At 58.4% G+C, this 19,322-nt stretch overlaps 1 protein-coding gene across 17 annotated transcripts in view; it reads right to left on the bottom strand.

Moving 5' to 3' along the window:
• The window catches only part of LOC105473770 (sushi, nidogen and EGF like domains 1), a 94,537-nt gene that overhangs the window by 22,584 nt on the left and 52,631 nt on the right, over positions 1-19,322 (bottom strand). For 15 of the 17 annotated variants that reach the window (XR_011610217.1, XR_011610216.1, XR_011610218.1 and 12 more), the window contains 15 exons: positions 18,514-18,630; positions 18,216-18,332; positions 17,907-18,020; positions 17,475-17,648; positions 14,912-15,025; positions 14,117-14,230; positions 13,692-13,805; positions 12,929-13,042; positions 12,284-12,580; positions 9,977-10,160; positions 8,956-9,068; positions 7,772-8,053; positions 6,262-6,406; positions 6,104-6,186; positions 4,634-4,732 (listed from right to left, as the gene is read on the bottom strand). Coding sequence is in view for 9 of the 17 variants with exons in the window: in XM_071073753.1 (XP_070929854.1) it covers positions 4,634-4,732; positions 6,104-6,186; positions 6,262-6,406; positions 7,772-8,053; positions 8,956-9,068; positions 9,977-10,160; positions 12,284-12,580; positions 12,929-13,042; positions 13,692-13,805; positions 14,117-14,230; positions 14,912-15,025; positions 17,475-17,648; positions 17,907-18,020; positions 18,216-18,332; positions 18,514-18,630 (2,181 nt within the window). In the remaining 8 variants the exon portion in view is untranslated. Of the gene's footprint in view, positions 1-4,633; positions 4,733-6,103; positions 6,187-6,261; positions 6,407-7,771; positions 8,054-8,955; positions 9,069-9,976; positions 10,161-12,283; positions 12,581-12,928; positions 13,043-13,691; positions 13,806-14,116; positions 14,231-14,911; positions 15,026-17,474; positions 17,649-17,906; positions 18,021-18,215; positions 18,333-18,513; positions 18,631-19,322 lie in introns of those variants that run through there. The other 2 variants (XM_071073754.1, XR_011610223.1) reach the window with 2 other exon arrangements.

Raw genomic sequence — 19,322 nt, 5'->3', positions numbered from 1 at the left:
GACCCGTGCATACGTGAACACCAGACTGACAGCACAGCTGGCACTGCAGAGCTGTGGGGAGATAATGAGTCTGCGTAAGAAAAAGAACTAGCTGCTACTTTATACAAAAATCAGGTGAGTTGTAGGTCTGGGTTTTAATTTATTTTTGTATGTTTGAGACAGGGTCTTGTGCTGCCACCCAGGCTGGAGTGCAGTGGCGTGATCACAGCTCACTGAAACCTCTGCCTCCCAGGTTCAAGGGATTCTTATGCCTCAACCTCCTGAGTAGCTGGGATTACAGGCATGCGCCACCATGCCCGGCTAATTTTTGTATTTTTAGTAGAAACAGGTTTCGTCATGTTGGCCAGGCTAGTCTTGAACTCCTTCCTGGCCTCAAGTGATTCATCTGCCTAGGCCTCCCAAAGTGCTGGGATTACAGGTGTGAGCAGGTCTGAGTTTTAAAAGGCAAACAACCTTTAAAAGGATATGATTATAGGCCGGGCGCAGTGGCTCAAGCATGTAATCCCAGCACTTTGGGAGGCCGAGACGGGCGGATCACGAGGTCAGGAGATCAAGACCATCCTGGCTAACATGGTGAAACCCTGTCTCTACTAAAAATACAAAAAAAAAACTAGCCGGGCGAGGTGGTGGGTGCCTGTAGTCCCAGCTACTCAGGAGGCTGAGGCAGGAGAATGGTGTGAACCCGGGAGGCGGAGCTTGCAGTGAGCTGAGATCCGGCCACTGTACTCCAGCCTGGGCGACAGAGCGAGACTCCGTCTCAAAAAAAAAAAAAAAAAAAAAAGGATATGATTATATATATAGAAAACCCCAAAGAATGGATGACAAGAATAGGAGAGTTTGGCAAGATGGTTGGCTATAAGGTCAATATGCAAAGGTCAAATAAATATCTATACTCCAGTAATAAATAATCAGGAAAAGTAATTTTTTAAAGTGTATACTAGTATCAAACTATATAATAGTATCAAACTATAAAATATCTAGGAATAAGTCTGAATTCCATATAAAACTTTACTGAAAGATATTAAGTAAGTCGGCTGGGCGCGGTGGCTCAAGCCTGTAATCCCAGCACTTTGGGAGGCCGAGACGGGCAGATCACGAGGTCAGGAGATCGAGACCATCCTGGCGAACACGGTGAAACCCCGTCTCTACTAAAAAAATACAAAAAACTAGCCGGGCGAGGTGGCGGCGCCTGTAGTCCCAGCTACACAGGAGGCTGAGGCAGGAGAATGGCCCGAACCCGGGAGGCGGAGCTTGCAGTGAGCTGAGATCCGGCCACTGCGCTCCAGCCCCAGCGACAGAGCGAGACTCCGTCTCAAAAAAAAAAAAAAAAGATATTAAGTAAGTCATAATGTCATATATGGAGAGATATCCCATGTCCATGGATACAGACTTATTATCCTAAAGATGTCAGTTTTCACAAAAATGGTCAATGGATTCAGTGCACACTCAGTCATTATCTCAAAGGCCTTTTCCACTGAGTGTGGCTGGAAGATTTGAAGGTGTACATGTGGAAGAAAAAAGGCCAAGGGTAGCGATGGTACTTCTGAAGATGAAGAGTAAAGAACAGGAATTTTCCCAGTCAGTTCCAGAACTTACAAAGTTAGAGTGAACACAGGGCAGTATTGGCATAGAAGTATCAAATTGACACAGCCAGAATTCTACTTTTATATGTGGAATTTTGATACTGACAGTGGGGGAAAAAGGGACTTTTTAGCATGAAGAGATGAAAAATCCAGTTTACCCATATGCATAAAAAAATGAAATTGCAGCCCAGTTTCTCTCCCACACACAGTCTACTCAGATAGATTAATGACTTACATGTCAAAAGCAAAACTTTCAATCTTTGAGAAAAAAATATACATGAATAACCTTCTAACTTTGGTGTGGGGAAGGATACTTTTTAAAGAAGGCCCCCAAGTTGTTAACCACTAATGCTTGATAAATTTGATTATGAACTTTTCTCTATTAAGAAATACCACCAGGCCGGGCGTGGTGGCTCAAGCCTGTAATCCCAGCACTTTGGGAGGCCGAGACGGGTGGATCACAAGGTCAGGAGATCGAGACCATCCTGGCTAACATGGTGAAATCCCGTCTCTACTAAAAAAAAATACAAAAAACTAGCCGGGCGAGGTGGCGGGCGCCTGTAGTCCCAGCTACTCGGGAGGCTGAGGCAGGAGAATGGCGTAAACCCGGGAGGCGGAGCTTGCAGTGAGCTGAGATCCGGCCACTGCACTCCAGCCTGGGCGACAGAGCAAGACTCCGTCTCAAAAAAAAAAAAAAAAAAAAAAAAAAGAAATACCACCAAGAATAGGGAAGGACAAGCCAGAGGCTGGAAGAAGATAACTGCAGAACACAGAGCTGACAAAGGATCAAAACATGTAAGAATTTTGACAGATGAATAAGAAGAGTATAAATAACCCAACAAAAAGTCAAAAGGCGTGACCAGGCATTTCACAGAAGCGAAGAGTACAAATAACCCAACAAAAAGTCAAAAGGTGTGATCAGGCATTTCACAGAAGCAGACACCTTTGGTGGATGCCCAGGAAGACAGGCTCAGTCACATCAGTGCTCAGGAGGTGCAAACCCAGATCCCAGGGGTTGCATCACACCCGTTCTGCCTGCAGGATCTGCAAACCTGGCAAAACCTAGTTCTAGAGAGACTGGATTCACTGCTTATCTTCATCACTGCTGGAGGGAGAGCAGACTGCTATCGCCTCTTAGAAAATGACTTAGTGTTCTCGTGTAATTCGGGCGTTCACACATCCTCATCTGAGATCCAGCACTTCCACTCTCACACACGTACTGGAAAACCTGTACAGGAACATCCACTGCAGCACCGCTCATACCAAACACAACCTACGTGTTCTCTGCACAGAGAGGGGAGAAAAGCCGGTCAATTCACTCAGTGGACTCTGTGCTCAACAGTGGGTGTGAACAAGCCACAGCTGCCCAGACCGCATGGGCCAACCTCCGTCCGAGAATGCGGAGTGAAAACACAGGTCTAACGATCACACACGGCAAGATAATTATCTCGCAAAGAAAACTGACTTATTGTTCTGCCACACATATATGTCCGAAAAAATATGTTTCCTCACCTTCCACTCTGAAGAAAACAAAGGAATTCTAAGCACCAAGTTCAGGATCATGGTTAACCGAGGGGAGAGAACAGGGAGTATGACGGCAAAAAAGATAGAAGGTGTTGTTCACATTCAAGTGTACAGGTCGGGTTCTTGATTTAAAGTCATTATTCAAAGACTAATTAAATGAAAGGTAGCTAGTGTGAGAGTGCAACATGAATCAAAGATCATGACTAGCTTTGCACATCGAGGGGCCGTTAAAGGTTCGACTTTTCATGTTATCACTTAAAATCATTTTGCACCCACCAGAGCATGAGCATCTCATGCCGGCAAACACATGAGTGCAGTGACCTCGGGGCCAGCCTGGGGGTCATCTTGAATCTCTCCTGCCAAAGAGACCCAGGGGAGTAACACGTGCCCCTCTAAGTTCTGAGTTCTAGGAGATGAACACCTGGTATTTAAAGGGTGGGACACAATGCGAACCATCTGATGAAAGGTTCGTTTTAGTTCCCTTAAAGGTCCACACCTTAATTAAGAGAATCCTTCACTCACTGCGTCGGATGCACAAGCCAGTCCTCCTGGTGCTCACAGGGGCTAGCAGCGAGTCCGGACCTCATATGGTGAGGGGGGAATGTGAACTTAGGGTTCAGCGAAACTGCCACTTGCAAACGCACCCTCTGGCACTGCAGGTGCCCTTGATGTGTACAGATGTCCTTGAGAAGCTGAGGGCAGGGCCTTGCTGGTGAGACCATGCTCAGTGGCTCACACCTTTACCAAGTACTAGGCCTTCTTTGGAGCTGGGTTGAGGGGTGATCCCAATCTCAGTCTGTGGTGTGACTCAGGGGAGGACAGGTCACCGGGTGCTAGGAGAGCTGTCCATAGAGGACACAGCCCCCAAGGATTAAAACCCAGAGAAAGGCAGAGTCTGACTCAGGCTGAGGAACACACATGCATTAGTGCTGCCTAAAGGGGAGCTGCCTCGTGAGCTTCCGGGAACTCTTACTGCAGGTGCTGAGCAGATGCTCGGCGCCCCGCAGGGACGTGCTGGCCTCAATTCTCACGAGGCAGAGCCCCGGACTAGGAGACAGTTCAGGTCCTGCATAACCTGAGTGTCCACAGGGCCCAGCTGGTCCTCGAGCTGGGGCTCGCCCAGTGGCTGCTCCCTTCCCCTCCTGACTCCACCTGCTCCTCTTCGAAGAAGCGAGGGGTGTGGGGCCCAGAGGCAGGGGCTGGGGTGGGCTCTGTTGCATGTGGAGGCGAAGGAGGGGAGGGGAGGGGAGGGGAGGGGAGGGGAGGGGAGGGGAGGGGAGGCAGCGGCAAAGCCAGTCTCTCTAGCTCAGACCCTGGGTGGTTTGGGTGGGTCTTGCCCCCTGGCCTGTTCCCGTCGATGGGGTCCCACTGCTTGGGTGGTAGCTTCCCCCCATCTTCCCACGCTAGGGTGCCTGGTGCTCAGCCTCCCCTTAGGTTCCTCACTGTGGATGGTCCCTCCTGCCTGCAGCCTCTAAGGCCCCTGAGAGCAGTCAGTCCCAAAGTCCCCACCAGCACTGCCAACTTACTCCCGAGGTCCTTGTTGCCGTGTTCAGGGAGCTGGAGGGCCAGGCTGACCTGCTTGGGAGCTTCCTCGGTGTGCTCGAGCTGCGCTGAGGCTGTGGGTTCTAGGAGAAGCCAGGCGGTGACCACATGGTGCAGCTGCTTTGCACCCGGATGCTCCTGGGGCCACCCTTTTGACCCGGATGGTCCTGGGGCCACCCTTTTGAGTGCTTCTATACCTTAGGGAGCACGGATGTCCCTGGTGGGGACCAGGCTCCCTGCATGGCCCGGTGCCTGTCAGCCCCAGCACTGTCTCCCCTGAAGGGCTGGCCCTTGCGCTCCTGCTGACCCTCTGGAGGGGCTGGGCTTTCCACTTGCAGGGCCCCTCAGAGCTGCTTCAGGGGCAGCCAGCAGTGAGCATGCCGAGAGGCCCCATCCTCACGGCTGATGCGGTTGCTTTCTTCTTAGGGTCAAATTCTGCATTCCTCTCCTTCCACCCCCTGCTTCTTGGAGGGCTACGGCACCCCCTGCTCTCCCTGATCTGCCCTCAGCCTCTGCTGACCTTCCCCATGCCCTTGCCCCCAATTGCATCACTTCTATGCAGGGTTCTCAACCGCACCCTTGGGCATTTGATATCTGCTTCCATACCTGCAAGTACAACGGGCCCCCGCTCTGTACTCCAGATCTCACCTGCCCACCACTGGGCGTCCTGGGCAGCTGCCTGCCCTCTCCCCAGACACCTTGCCGGGGCTCTCTCCCCCGCTCGCCATGCGGCAGTGACCCCAGGGCTCTGGTCCCTCCTTGCCAGTCTCCCTGCTGCGTCCCCTCCCTCCCCTGCCTGGGGAGTTTTTGTTCAGAACGTGTTCATTAAACTGGTGACTCGGCTCTGCTGGGGGATTCCAGGAGGATGAGCACCTGGCCTTCCAGGTGAGAGGCAAGGGCCAGAGAGGTGCCCTCTAGGGCAGGGTGGTGCCTGCCTCACTCCTGCCAGCATATCTCAGGGCTTCTGTGTCAGAATCGCAGGCAGATTCCCGGAGCAGCCCTCGCCCGGTAAAGCGGGTGGGAAGGGGCCAAGGCACCTGGGCCCCCCATCGGCCTTGCTGCTGCCGGGAAGATCTTGCCAGGACAGTGGCGGAGGATTTGCTGGACCACACTCCGAGTGGCAGGTTAGACCCTCATGGCCTCCTGCCCATGGCTTACTAAAACAAAGCTCAGAGCCCTACTTTGGCAAACAAAGCTGCTGTAACGTCTCAGACCTGCTTCTAAAATGTTTATCTTCTCTCGCGTGCCCTGCCAGCAGCCTGTGCCTCCAGCCCACACACTGACGTGAGGCCCTCACGAGCCGCCCCTGCCGCCATGGAGATGCATGCGTCCCTGGCTGGAGACTGCGCTGGGCAGTGGGGGCGGGCTCATCATGTAGGGGGCAGGGGCTGGTGAGAGTGGCAGCGAGGATGAGGGTTGGCCACTGAGGTGGGTGGGGAGGCCCCGGCACTCACGTGATCTCACGGTGGCTGCTTTGCTGGGTGAGCTGCCAAACCTGGCGCTCACTCTTCCTCTGCCGTCCACAAGCTCCGAGAACCTGCGGAGAGGGTGGAAGGGTCACCACTGTCCGAGCGCTGCCTTGGGCGATGGGGCCGACAGGTGGGGCATGTACCTGGGGGGCTGGGTGGGGGTCTCGGGGGCGCTGTGGTCATTCAGCAGGCGCAGCTCCGGCAGGCGCGCCGGGGGCGGTCTGTTCCTGAGCACCCGAGGGTGGTGTCCTCCCTGGTGCCAGCGTCTGTCAGCGCCATCCCTGGGGGCTGCAGGGCAGGCAGGAGGAAGGGGCTGGTCTGGGGCTGCCCTCTGCTCCTGTCCCTGCCCCTGTGGCATGGGAGGTGCCCCTCACACTCAGCTGTGCTTGGAGAAGGGAAGGGGGGTGTGTGAGTGAGCTGTGGTCATTCAAAGTGCTTGCGGCTTCCCCAGATGCCCTGGGTTCCCTTCCAGCCCACCCGCCACATCGCTTCTGAGGAGAAGCCACGCACAGCCACGACAAAGGCATGCACTGGCCTGGGAGTCATGAGGTAGGGGCTGAGTGTAGGCCCCTGCCCCTGTCACTCAAAAGGGGCTGGGCCTTCCAGCTAGGACTCAGGTCCCAGGCTGCCCTGGAGACACACTTGTTCTCCCCAGTTGGCCTCCGGATGGGACACTTCAGCTGGGAGTCCCCACCCCAGCAGGTGCCCTGAGAGTGAGGGCGCAACCTGTCACCCTAACAGTGTCCTTCAGCCTCCTAGGCTGGGTCCTCCTTCCCTGTGAGCCCCCCTTCCCTCTCACACTGAGGCCAGCTCACGGAGGTCCCAGCCTGCCCCTTCCACCTGGCTGGTGGGCTTGGCCCCAAGCTGGTGGGGGTGGCAGGATTGGGTCTGAGAACTCGCCAAGCTCATGTACTTCGTGTCCCCAGCACAGCTTCACGGGTTGGGGAGGAGCCTGGGGTCGGAGCCCCCTTTTCCCTGGGGAGCCGCCCCCTGCTCTGCTCTGTCCGACCGTGGCTACTCCTCCCTGCTTGTTTCCGTCTCTCTCTTCTCTCTCTGTTTTGCTCCTGCATTTTCCCACAGCTCCTTCTGTGAACTTGGAAGACCTAAGTGGGGCATTCAGGACCCTGGTGGAGACTGGAAGGGCCACCTCTGCACTTGGGAGCAGACCTAAGCCCTTCAGAGCCTCTGTCCCCACTCCGAGCGGCTGTGCCTCTGCGCCCCAGCATTCCTGCTCCTTGCAGGCCCCTGCCCGTGGCCTCCCGGCCCTTTGTTTGTGTCCAGCGGCCCCTCATGGGTCAGGCCTGGGCTGCACGGCCACTTCCGGGGGCGTCCTCCTCGCTGCCACCCTCGGCACCCGTTTTCAGGTGATGCTCAGCCTGTCTGGGATCCGCGGGGGGGGGGGGGGGTCCGGCACAGGCCGAGGCTCCACGTGCTTGTTATTCCAGTTGTTGGTGCCACGCGCCCATGAGTCCTTCCTTTCCTCGTGGGTTTGAAAAGCCTCCCCTTTCATACAGACTCCCCCCCTGCTAACACGGTCCTGTTTCTAGGCCGTCCGCCTGGCATCCCAGGCCCCTGCAGGGCCAGGTCAGTCCTGAACAGGGTGGAGGGCTGGCAAACACTGCCCCACCCACCCACAGGGCCTGCGGCACTCACAGGTGATGATGTAGAGGTGGGCGGGCTCGCTGTGCAGTGGCCCGAGCTCCGTGCCCTGCACGGCCGTCACGGAGAGCTGGTACCGCCGTCCCGGCAGCAGGTCGCGCACTGTGTAGGACGCCAGCTTCCCATTGGGGACGTAGCGGCTCTTGGTGCTCTGGCTGGTGGTCACATTGATGACATAAGCCTCCAGCAAGCTGCCTGGAGTCGGGGCATCCCAGACCACGTGGGCAGAGGTGGCCGTGACTCGGGCGGCCGTCAGGTTTGCTGGAGGCAGGGGCCCTGGACGAGGCAGGAGCAGGGAGAGGTGAGGGGGTGCCCACAGGGTCTTCTGGTGAGAACACAGTTTGAGAACCTGACAGGGGCTGCCGCAGCCTTGCTGGAAGCCAGGTTCTTTATTATGGAGAACGGCACAGCACCGAGGCGGGGTGTGGGCTAGCACGCACGGCAGCATCTCCCAACCAAGAGGCCTGCAGGCCCCCGATGCCACCCTCCCCTCGGGTTAGGATTCACCCTGTGAAGCCCCCAGGCCCTGTCCCATCAGCTGGCGCCCTCCCTGCAGCACTGTCGGTTCCCCTGAGCCTGGCTGCGCAGAGCCCTGGGCAGACTCCCCTACCCCACCAGCCTTTCCTGTGCCTTCCCAGGCGGGCAGCATCCGAGTGCACAGGTGGGCAGGGGCCTGCTCAAGCCTCTGTTCCTCACGGAGGGAGCTGCAGCCTCCCCTCTGCCCGGTTCACCGTCCCTCCCCTGTGTGCTGACTGTCTGTGCTCTCGCCCCTCCCATGCACTGGGGAGGGGGTGTGGGCCTAGTGACACCAGGAGCTTAGCTAGAGGGGGCTGGTTGCAAGGTGCAAGGGCCCTGGACAGCGTGGGTATCCCTGGCCCAGTGAGTTCCTCTGACCCTCTGGTCAGTGCCCAGTAGGAACTTCATGCTGAGGAGCTACCAAGAGCCTTTAGAGATGGAGACTGCCCTGGAGAGCTGTCCCAGCACAAGGGCCCAGCGCAGCCCAATGGCTCCTGCCCAGTGGCCCCTGCTCAATGGCCCCAGCAGAAGAGACGTCCGGGAGGCCAGGGCTGGGTTTCTGGTGTTGGGACACTTTGGAGAGGACTAGGGGAGGCTGGAAGGAAGCCAGAGCTTCTAGAAGACGGCCTTTCGTGTGCCAGGGGCCGCGCCGCTCTACTCACGGGTCCACACGTGTGTTGGCACGGTGGCCAGGCTCTCCGTGGGGTGCTCCTCTCCCCTGAGCCCACTGAGGGTGGTCAGCTGGATGGTGTACCTCCTCCCAGGCAGCAGAGCCCTGTGGGCAGGAGGTGACGAAGAGAGAACAGGGACATCTGGGACCTGTGTGTGACTCAGCTGCCAGACTGCAGCTCCCCCAGTCAGGAGGTGACCGGCGGGAGGTCGTCCTGCTGCTGGTGGCCCAGGCAACCTCCAGGAGGGGCACACTCACAGCCCTCAGAGCCGTGTGCTCCTAGGATGGGAAGCCGGCCCATACATAGTCTGGGAAGCGGCGGAGGATCGGGTGCGCCTGGGGCCACTACAGTATTGTCAGAGGGCCGGTGTTCAGATGGGACAGGCCAGAGAAGGGGGAAGTGGTCGCTGTGCGGGAACGGGGGACAGGCAGGCCCGATGCCCCTCGGCGCAGGTGAGTTGATGTAAATTCTCAGGAAACCACAGGGCAACGTGAGGCCAATGCTGCCCCAGCCCCAGGAAGCTGCTGGCTGGCATCTTCCTTCCCACTCGCTCTCCGGTCTTTCCCGGCACCCCTGCCTGTGCTGAGCACGAATCAGAAGCTTTCTCTCTGGTTGGTGCCCAAATCACAGGGGTCCACTGTGGGACTCCTGGGAGAGCTCGGGGCTGTTACTATCTCCCCTCGCTGGCCGCTGCTCTCTGAGGGGCCAAGTCACTCTCATGATCTGTGTGGAAGGCGTGCTCCCAGGTTTCCAGAGCTTTTCCTGCTCTTTATGGACACTTTGAAACACTACGAATGTGTATCCTCTCTTGGCAGCTCTGATGAGGTGAGGCAGGAGTGAGGCCTCCAGGGTCAGAGGCTGGCTCACCTGAGAGACCTTTGCCTCCACCCGGGTGAGGAGCGGCAGGTGCACAGTCCACACATGGAGAATGTGCCCGAGACCTGGGCCCTGTGTCCCCGAGCCCCCACCCCTGCCCTCGCCCCAGCCCCATGCTCCGGGTGTCCCCTCTCACCCAAAGGTGAACCTGTCCACACTCCTTTCCACATCAGTGGCCTGGTCTCTGAGGGCCTCGGGGTGGCGGATGGACACGCGGACCCCACTGACAGTGGCATGGTGGATCCTGTGCAGGGCCCACTGCACCGAGATGGTGCTGGCCGTCACATTGGTGACCTCGAAGCCTTCCACAGGGCGGGGTCCTAGGGGGAATGGGCTACTTAGCAGGTGCTGGCCCCTCCTTGCTCCTGGGGGAGGGCAGGGGCTCAAGATGAGACCAGGCTTGGGAGGGTGCTGGGGGCCACAGAGAGATCCTGGAGAGGGTGTCCCATCAGCTACTCAGGGGACTCGGGCTGAGTGGGACGCCCAGGCCCTGGCCTCCAGGGCTGATGGCTGTGGAGCCCGCTGTGGGCCATCCCGCTTTACCGGAGGCAGGGGTCTTAACCTCCATTTAGATGTGGCGGTGACATGGCGGGGGATGGGCCGGAGTCCCTCTGGACATGAGTGACCCGGACCTCCCCTCTTTTCTGCGCCAGTCGACTATTTTGGTCTGACAGCACACATCTGGGCCCGGTCTGGGTGACACCGTCCGAGGAGGATGGACGCACAGAGCTCCCAGCGACTGCAGGGCAGGGGTCACTTCCCGCCTGGCCAGTCTCCTCCAAAGCTCCAGTGCCACTGCTGATACGCCAGGCAGAGCCCAGAGGGCAGCGCGTGGCTCCCGGCAACTCAGCACCCCAGTCTGTGAACAGTGGTCCCTTCCACCCACCACTGGCTGGAGCCCCCACTCTGCAGCGGGCACGGCGGGCTCCGCCTTCGCTCCAGATACCTTCCCAGGGCAGACCTCACATGGGGCAGCCTCGCAGGTGCTTCTTCCTAAAACAGCCCAGGCGAGCCTCCCCTACTCAGTCCCTGGAAGCTCCTCTTGACACCGCTCGGTGCCACCCGCACGTGCATCCAGGCTCCCCACTGGCTGAGGTGTGCTCTGTGTCGTTGCTGTGTTGGGAATTCCAGCTCCTTGGTGGTCACCTCCTGCAGGACAGGCCCCTGTGGGCCCCTGGGTGGGCTCGAGCTGCCCTGGATGCCTCCGCCTGTCCCTCAATGCCCTTGGCACTGGCCTCAAGCTGGGGCCCAGGTGTGGCCAGGAGGCCTTCCTCCTGTGACAGCCGCCGACCTCCTCTCTGCCTTCCCACCACGCTACCCGTAGGTTTCACCGAACTCACATGGCCGCCCCGCGGGACCCTGCCAGGTGCTCAGGCCTCAATGAATTCCCGGCCACCCACCCACCCATCACGCCACTTTGCAGCAGTCCGTGCTCCGAGCACCTTTTCCTCTTTCCTCGAGCCTCTAGCACCCCTTCCCCATTCTTGTTCCTGTGTCTGAAAGCCACAGGTGTGCTGGGTGAGAGTCCCATGGCCCCATGACCCTGCACCCCACCTTGGTTCCTGCCCAGCCTGTACCAAGATCCCCCGTGCTCTAGCTGATGCGGCTGGGCTCAGTGGAGGGCCAGCCTCTGCTTTCTACCGGCCCTGCCCCTGTCTGTCCACGGCCGTGTTCTGGGGCTCCCTTCTCCTCCCGGAATCCCTCCCAGCAGCACACAAGCCAGCTAAGCCCTGACGCCTTCCCTAGCGCGCTCAGCATCTCCTGCTCCTTGACGTGGCAACAACCCCCGAGGCTGTGCACAACCCGGGCCTCCCCTGCTCTCTTGGCGGCTCAGGCTCTCAGGGGGCTCTTCCCTAGGACTCTTCAGGGGTCACATCTGGTCACAGCTTTCGGTGCCAGCTCCAGGTGGAGGCTCTGGGTCTGTCCTTCCATCTAGGGCCTGCCCCATGGCTCTTCCCGATGAGCCACGGATACCTCTTCTTAGCACATCCCAGTGCTACATATCCCTGTGAGCAGGTGCCCCTCAAACTCTCCCCAGGCCTTCAGAGCACCCCAGAGTCCCAGCCCATCCAAGCCTGCCCCCGCGGCCCCTGTCTCCCGCACTGGCTTCTTCCAGGGACCTTTTTGGGAAGGCCCCATTCCTCCCCAGTCCCACTTCCTAGCGCCACGCCTGGGGGTTGTGCTGCTCCCACTCTTGGCTCTATTCTCTGCGCCCCAATCCCACGCTTGTATCTTGGGGACCCGAGGCCACTCCCGAACAGCTGTGGCTCCCCAGTGCTCTGTCTGCAGCAGGGCGGCGCCTCCAACCCGCAGCTCGGCTGTCTTGCTGCCGGGAGAACTAGGGAGGTGGACGGCACGACAGCCGCCCTGCAGGTGCCTGGGGCCAGCGCTGCCCTTGAGGGGCAGGGGCTGGGCGGGGACGGCCAGGCTTGGGGATACTCACGCGTGCGGGCCAGCAGCACGGCAGGCCTGCTGATGTCATTCTTGTTGTTAGCGTTGCGCTTGACTGAGAAGACGGAGATGTTGTAGGCCCTGCCGGCCGCCAGGGCCCGGAGCTGGTGCGAGGAGCGGGTCCTGTCCACAAAGTCCGTGCGACGGTAGGAGCCATCGGAGGAGACGTAGGTGACCGCGTAGCCATCAAGCATCTGCCTCGCGGCTGGGCCGTCGGGCGGGTTCCAGGAGATGGAGACCCCACTCTCCTCCACTCTCTCCATCTTGAGGGCCGTCGGTGGGAAGAGCTCTTCAGGGTTTGGGTCAAAACAAGGGGAGGGGACTGGTCAGCTGTCAACCGTGCACGCCTGGCTCCCATCGGCGGCTCAGCCGGGTCCGGCTCTTGGGCCTAACACAGCCATCGCTGGCAGAGTCCTTCTTTGTCCCCGGCCACGTACCTCCAACCTCCAGGAGGGTCACACTTTTGCATGTGTGACAGTGTTTCAAGCCCACCGGGGGATTTTATCCCCTCCCTGTTCCTCAGGGAAGGGGCCTGGGCAAGCAGCGGCCAGATGCTCTGCCCTTGGGGACCGCTGGGCCCTCTGGGGTGAGGGGACCCCCTCATGGCTCCCTCACTAGAGGCGCCCTCGCCACCCACCTTTGGCACAGTCCTTGCCCGTGTAGCCCACTTTGCAGGTGCAGCTGTGGGAGCCGTTGCTGGCCAGGCAGTAGCCACGGCCCCCACAGGGGCTGGAGAAGCAGGGGTCACTCGCTGAGGGGAGAAAAAGCAGCAGTGTGTGTTGGGGTATGGCCAGGGGCCCCCGCTCCAGCCGCGCCCTTGTTCCTGGGGCACTGGGTCCCTCCTGTGTGGGTGTGGAGGGGAGGGGGGCACAGGACAGCTACTGCCTCCCTTCGGTTCTGTCACCTCCACTGCCCTGTGGGGCCCAACCCAGCAGCCCCTCCACCCTCCACAGCTGAGTGCTCAGACCTCCCTCAGCCAGTCCGGCTGACGGGATGAGACACTGGACCAGGACAGGCCAGGTCACCACCAGAGTGACAGTCCTGCTTGAAGAGGGGAGGTCACTGGTCAGGGAGGCCTCATCAGGAGGTATCCCACTGGGGGCTGATTAGGGAGAACGTTCCAGAGAGAAACACAGCGATGGGCCGGACCTGGGTGTGCAATGAGCTTGGCCTGTCCGAGGGCAGCAGGGCCTGTGTGTGATGTGAGGCCCCACCCCTGGGCGTGTCCCTGGGTGAAGAGGGGTGTCGGGGGGTGGGGTGAGCACAGGAGATGGGGATGTTTAGAAGGCACCATCATGGGACCAAGGGAGACAGGCAGAGGGCCACTGGCCTGCGGCCTGAGAAGGGGCCTTCCCAGGCGGTGGGCAGAGCACGGGGAGCAGGCGGGCCTGCCGCCCTACCTGTCTCGCAGTGGTAGCCGAAGAAGCCCTCTGGGCAGACGCACAGGTAGGCCCCGCCGCCACTCTCACACCGGCCTCCGTGCTGGCAGGGGCTGGAGTCGCAGGCATCCACCTCTGGAGAACACCCAGAGAGTGGGCCCAAGCCGCAAGGGGGGAGTCTGGGGGAGGGAGGAGAGGACAGCGGGAAGAAGGGAAAGGAGGAGTCTAGGGGCAGAGGCCAGGAGAGAGGGGCAGTGGGCAGGTCCCTCCCCTCAGACCTCCCCAGCACCCTCACCTCCACCCCTCCCTCCCAAGGTGGCCGCAGCCCTGGGGGTCCCTCTCCCCAGGTGGTCTGCCCAGCAGGGAATGTGGGGATGCTCCACCTCCTCTCTGATCTTCCAGAGGCCCAGGCTCTGCATGTGGGGCCCACTGGAGGGAGCTCCTACCTGTCTCACAGTGGACTCCAACGAAGCCTGCAGGGCACTGGCAGACATAGGCCCCCGGGAGGTTCCTGCAGGAGCCTCCATTTCTGCAGAGGTGAGCTCGGCACTCATCCCTCTCTGCACAGAGAAGGGGTGTCAAGGGTGTTGCTGGCTTAGGTCCGAGGCGCCTACGTGCCCCCAGGATTCTGTGCATTCCCGGGGGCTTTGGTCACCCCTTCCCCAACTGGGAGTAACTACTTGGGACATGTGCGCTTTCTTCCATCAGCCCCACACCCGCCCCTCCTCGGGAGGCATGCCACCTCCACTGCCTGCTGGCAAAGCCCCACCTCCAGGCCATGCCTTCCTCCAGGCCACTCTGCAATGGGAGGCTCCCCAAGGCCACGACTGGGCACGGCTCCCTGGGCCTGCCCTCCCTGGAGCCTGCGTTTCTTTCTCAGGCTTAAGAGCCCTAGCAAGGTACAAGGGTGTGCAGGGCTCACGGGGCAGGCCTCCCCTCCCTCCACTGGCTGGCAGCACTGACCAGGTGTCAGAGGCTGTGACCTGCCCTCTGTGACACCCACCTTCTCTGCACCCTGAGCCCAGGCCAGCACTTCTCAGCTGGGCTCTCAGTCTCCCCTGGGGAGGTGCAGGAAGGGATGTTTGTAAATCTTTGTCTTGGATGTCAGAGCTGGCAGGGGCCCGAGAGAGCATGCAGTGGCCACCCCAGCCATCCAGAGACCTCTCCAGGGGACCCACTGCCTCAGGCACATGGCCAGTGTGCTGGAGCTGCCACCCCAGCAGGGCCAGGGCCCCTCTTACCCAGCTCGCAGTGGGTGCCCTCGTAGCCTGTGCTGCAGAGGCACAGGTACCCAGCGACGTGGTCCTGGCAAGAGCCCCCATGCAGGCACGGCTGAGACCGGCACTCATCAATTTCTGAGAGGAGAGAGTCCAAGAGTAAAGCAATGTGGCCACAATGAAGCCAAATTAAGATGCACATAAACTAGTTCTGAGGGGCCCAAGAGAATTCGATGATACATCATCAGTGCTTGGAAAGGCCAGAGACCAGGGCTGGATATCCTTGGAGTCGGAGCAGGGCGGTGGGCCTGGGGCTCAGTGCCTGGCTGTGCCTATGAAGTGACAGGGCAGGCTCACAACCACCCCAGGGCTCACAGAAGACGCTGTGGGACTTAATTCCAGTGGTTCAGGCCGACAGGACAAAGGCCTCAAGGGTTTGGCAGAAAATGTCTCATGTCCCATCTTGCCATTTCAATGTATAATAGTCACCTATGAAACCAGTACCTCCGGGACCAGTCTTAGTTCTAAACGATTCACCACAGGTTTCTTTTAAAGTGGGAGTTGTGCCCCTGAATTTAAATGTTTATTTTTTTAAAGTTTAATTTCATGCTTAAAAAGTAAATAAACAGTAGTGACTTAGTGACATCTGGCACTAGCATCCGCCCTGGCAGCCAGAATGGTGAATGGGTTCATCTGACCTTGCACCCTCCTCTTCCCCTGTGATAAATATTTCTGGGTTTATCATTTCCTTATCTTTTAAAAATCAGGTTTTCTGGTGTAAAATAATTAAAATTAGCTTTAAAAGTTTTATAAATTGCCTAAACAATAATGACTGTGTTTTTGTTGTTTAGGAACTTTATTCATAGTACATCATGATATATATTGTCTTCTCTCAGCATTATATGCAGAAGAGAACTCCACATCACAGGTCACTGTGGTTCATAGATTTTCACTACTGAGTAACATTCCACAGTGTGGTTACATCATACTTCACCCATTCTCATTGGCTGGGTCTTTGGGTTGGTTCTAGACTTTTTTCCTTTTTTTTTGTTTCCTTTTTTTTTTTTTTGAGACGGAGTTTCACTCTTGTTGCCCAGGCTGGAGTACAGTGGCATGATTGTGGCTCACCACAAACTCCGCCTCCCCGGTTCAAGCGATTCTCCTGTCTCAGGTTCCCAAGTGGCTGGGACTGCAGGTGCCCGCCACCACGCCTGGCTAATTTTTGTATTTTAGTAGAGATGGGGTTTCACTATGTTGGCCAGGCTGGTCTCGAACTCCTGACTTTATTAGGCTTTTCAAAGAACTAATTTTGGCTTGTCCTTTCTTTTGTATCTTTGATCTCTACTTCATTAATTATGGCTTTTACCTTTATTCCTCTTTCCTTCTACTTTTTTCAGCATCATTTGGTATTTTTCTTCCTAACTTCTCAAGTCAGACATTTAATTAATCAAGTTTGAAATTTTTTTCTTTTCTAACATTGGTATTAATGTCAGTTTCCCCGGCTAATTTTAAAAATTTTTTGTAGAGATGAGGTCTCCCTGTGTTGCCTTTGCTGGTCTTGAACTCCTGTGTTAAAGTCTGTCTTCTGCAATTCTGCTTCCAATCGTACATATTTTCTGGACTTTTATTATTGTTTTTTTGAGACAATTGTACTTTTCAGGTGTCTTGATATCCTGGCTGGTTGCTCATATTATCTGAGGATATCGGCTTTTCATCTGGCAACATATAGGAGGGGAAGTAGCACTGGGAGGGGGGTGGTCTCCAAGACAGTCAGGAGCTCACCCTGGGGCTTAAAGCCCAGAAGGAAAGGAGGGATGCTTGGAGCCAGGTGTTCCCAGAACCCTTCACCTGAGTGAGGCCACGCAGGTTGGCCTTGGCTTTGCGGGGCATGTGGGGGACAGTGATGTGCTTATGTGCCCCACTCAAATCTGGGTGCTGTCACCCACTGTTCCTAAGCTTGTTTTAAAATCCTTACTTCATAAAACTAGCTCACATCACACAGACTTTCTGATGGACAGTTTGGACTCCTCTGGTGTAATGTGATGCACCTGTAGGGTGTTAATGGCCCTACTTCTCCAGGGGCTTCGGTCAGGGGGGCCTTGTCTCTAGGCTGTGCACCCCCAGCTCCCAAGCCAGAGCAGGGTGGGACCTCAGTGGCAATGCACTCCTCAAATGGCTGCAGGGGGTAGGGGTATCTTGTTTTGATTCCACAAGTCTTCAAGGGGCCAGGAGTAGGAGGTGGGTCCTGAACCTGTGTCTGGCTCTTTAGGACTCTGCCCCTGGGCTACCTCTTGGCCTCAGCTACTGCATCTGCAGAGTGGGTATTTGGGTGTTTGACCCCCTGCTCCAGGCTGCTCTGAGGACAGGGAAGCTTTTAGTGAATGGTCCAGAGCAAAGTTGACTGTGATCATCACCTCTGTCACCCCACGGTCCATATTCACAGACAGGAGACTGAGGGGAGAAGGGGCAGGACCAGGTCAGAGCTGGGCATCCTTGCTTGGGCCTGCAGCCTCTGTGCTCCTCCACACGGGCAGGGTGAGGAGGGTGTGGGCCCCACCTTCCCCACCCCAAGGGCCCGCAGAATCACCAAGGCACTGCGGAGGCTCACTCCAGACACCATGTGGCTGACAGACCCGGATGCGGCTGGGGGCGCTCAGGCTGTAGCCGCGGTCACATGCATACAGGGCCACGGCGCCCAGCCGCGTGCCGTTGAAGCGCAGTGTGGCGTGCTTCACCTCCTCTGGGGGGCCGCAGTCCACCTCTGCAAGGCACAGCAGCCTGTCTCGCACAGTCCTGTGCCTTCCCGGCCCCTCCCCACCACTCTGCCCTCTGCCCAACCCGGCTGCAGGGCCCAGAGACGTCCTGCTCCCACACTGCCCTTCGCCAGGGAAAGGTGCCTTGACTTCTGGGGCCTGGTTGCTGTGATATGTGTTTCCTTCTTCCCATCCCTGCCCTGCTTAGCTCTGCAGGGATTAGCAAGAAATCCCATGCTCCCCACTTGGTCCCCCGGCCCTCTCACCTGCCTGGCACCGGCGTCCCGTGTACCCTGCTTGGCAGTGGCAGAAGAAACCCGTGCCTCGGTCCTCGCAGGTGCCCCCATTCACACACGGGCTCCGGAAGCAGGGGGAGGGGGCTGCCAGAATGCAGGAGGGTCCTGGCCACTATGTCTTCCCTGAAGGCTCGGGACTGCATGGGGCGTCCTGCCTCCTGCGCCCAGCTCCACCTCCTGCGCCTCCAGGGCCTGGACCAGCCCTGCCCACGGGCCTGTTTTCACATCTGCAGAGAGGGTTCCCCCGGCCGCCCTGGTCTGGCCTCCCACCCACCTTACCTATCTCGCAGTGCCGCCCGGAGAAGCCTGGGGGGCAGTCACATTTGTATTTGCCAATGTAGTGGAAGCAGGTGCCGCCGTTGTGACAGGGGCCAGAGGCGCATGAGTCTGGCTTCCCTGGAAGCAGAAGCCAGGTCAAGGGTCGCAGCCCACCGCCCCTCCCAGGTTCCCCAACATCCCAGAGCTGGGGCCTCTTCATGAGAAGCAGACCCACAGCTGGCAGGGAGGGTGCGTCAGGGGCCCCAGCTCAGGGCTGGCCCGTTGCTCCTGCCTTCCCCCCTGCCCCTGGGGGCCGCACCGATCTCACAGTGCCTCCCGGTGAAGCGGTAGGGGCAGCTGCAGTGGTACTCGCCGCCTGCCTCCTTGCACGTGCCCCCGTTCCGGCAGGGCCCGGAGCTGCATAGGTGTGGCCGGGCTGTGTAGAAGGACAGAGAGGCAGATGAACGGGGTCAGGCTGCTGGCTCCACAGAGCCACTATACCCTCTTGGCATCTTCTCAGTCCTCTGGTGCTGGTGGGGCCTGGCAGGCCAGGCCTGCTTCTTGACTGAGCCCTGGGACCCGGCTGCAGAGGGGACCAAGCAGGTCCACACACATGGGGGAGACTGGGGTGGGGCTCGCAGGCCAGAGACCCCAACTCAGCCTCAGGTGGGCCCTTTGCTCGCCTGTCCTCTTCTCTGCCCAGGCTCTGGCAATGGCTGGGCCCTCCCTGTGGAGAACCGGCCCGGCTACTGCTGCAGGTGCAGCACTTCTCCCTCCTGCACACAGGTATTCCCTGTCTGACAGGAAGTGGCTGAGTCTCATCCGCCATGACATCAGGGTCCCCAGGAGTCAATCTGGATTTCTGTGTGTTCTGTACCGGCATTGGCATTGCCACATTTTCTCTGGGTCCTAACAGTTCCTGGGCCCCCAAGGGACTCAGACGCTAAGCATGTATTTAAAGGCATCTGCTAAACCAGCACATCTATCCTGCCACCTTGCCAATCACCCTGTCAAAGGGCCAGCGAGGAACTCCGAATCCTTGGACATCTGGGTTCTGAGCGGCAGGAGGGGCCTGCCCCACTGTGCTCGCTTCTCTCCCGCCAACCCTTACCCCCAGGGGCCTCCCAA

Source organism: Macaca nemestrina, chromosome 11 (genome assembly GCF_043159975.1).
Source record: "Macaca nemestrina isolate mMacNem1 chromosome 11, mMacNem.hap1, whole genome shotgun sequence".
NCBI lineage: Eukaryota > Metazoa > Chordata > Mammalia > Primates > Cercopithecidae > Macaca > Macaca nemestrina.
Note: the sequence above shows the minus strand (reverse complement) of the source record. Positions and strands in the feature narration are given on the sequence as shown.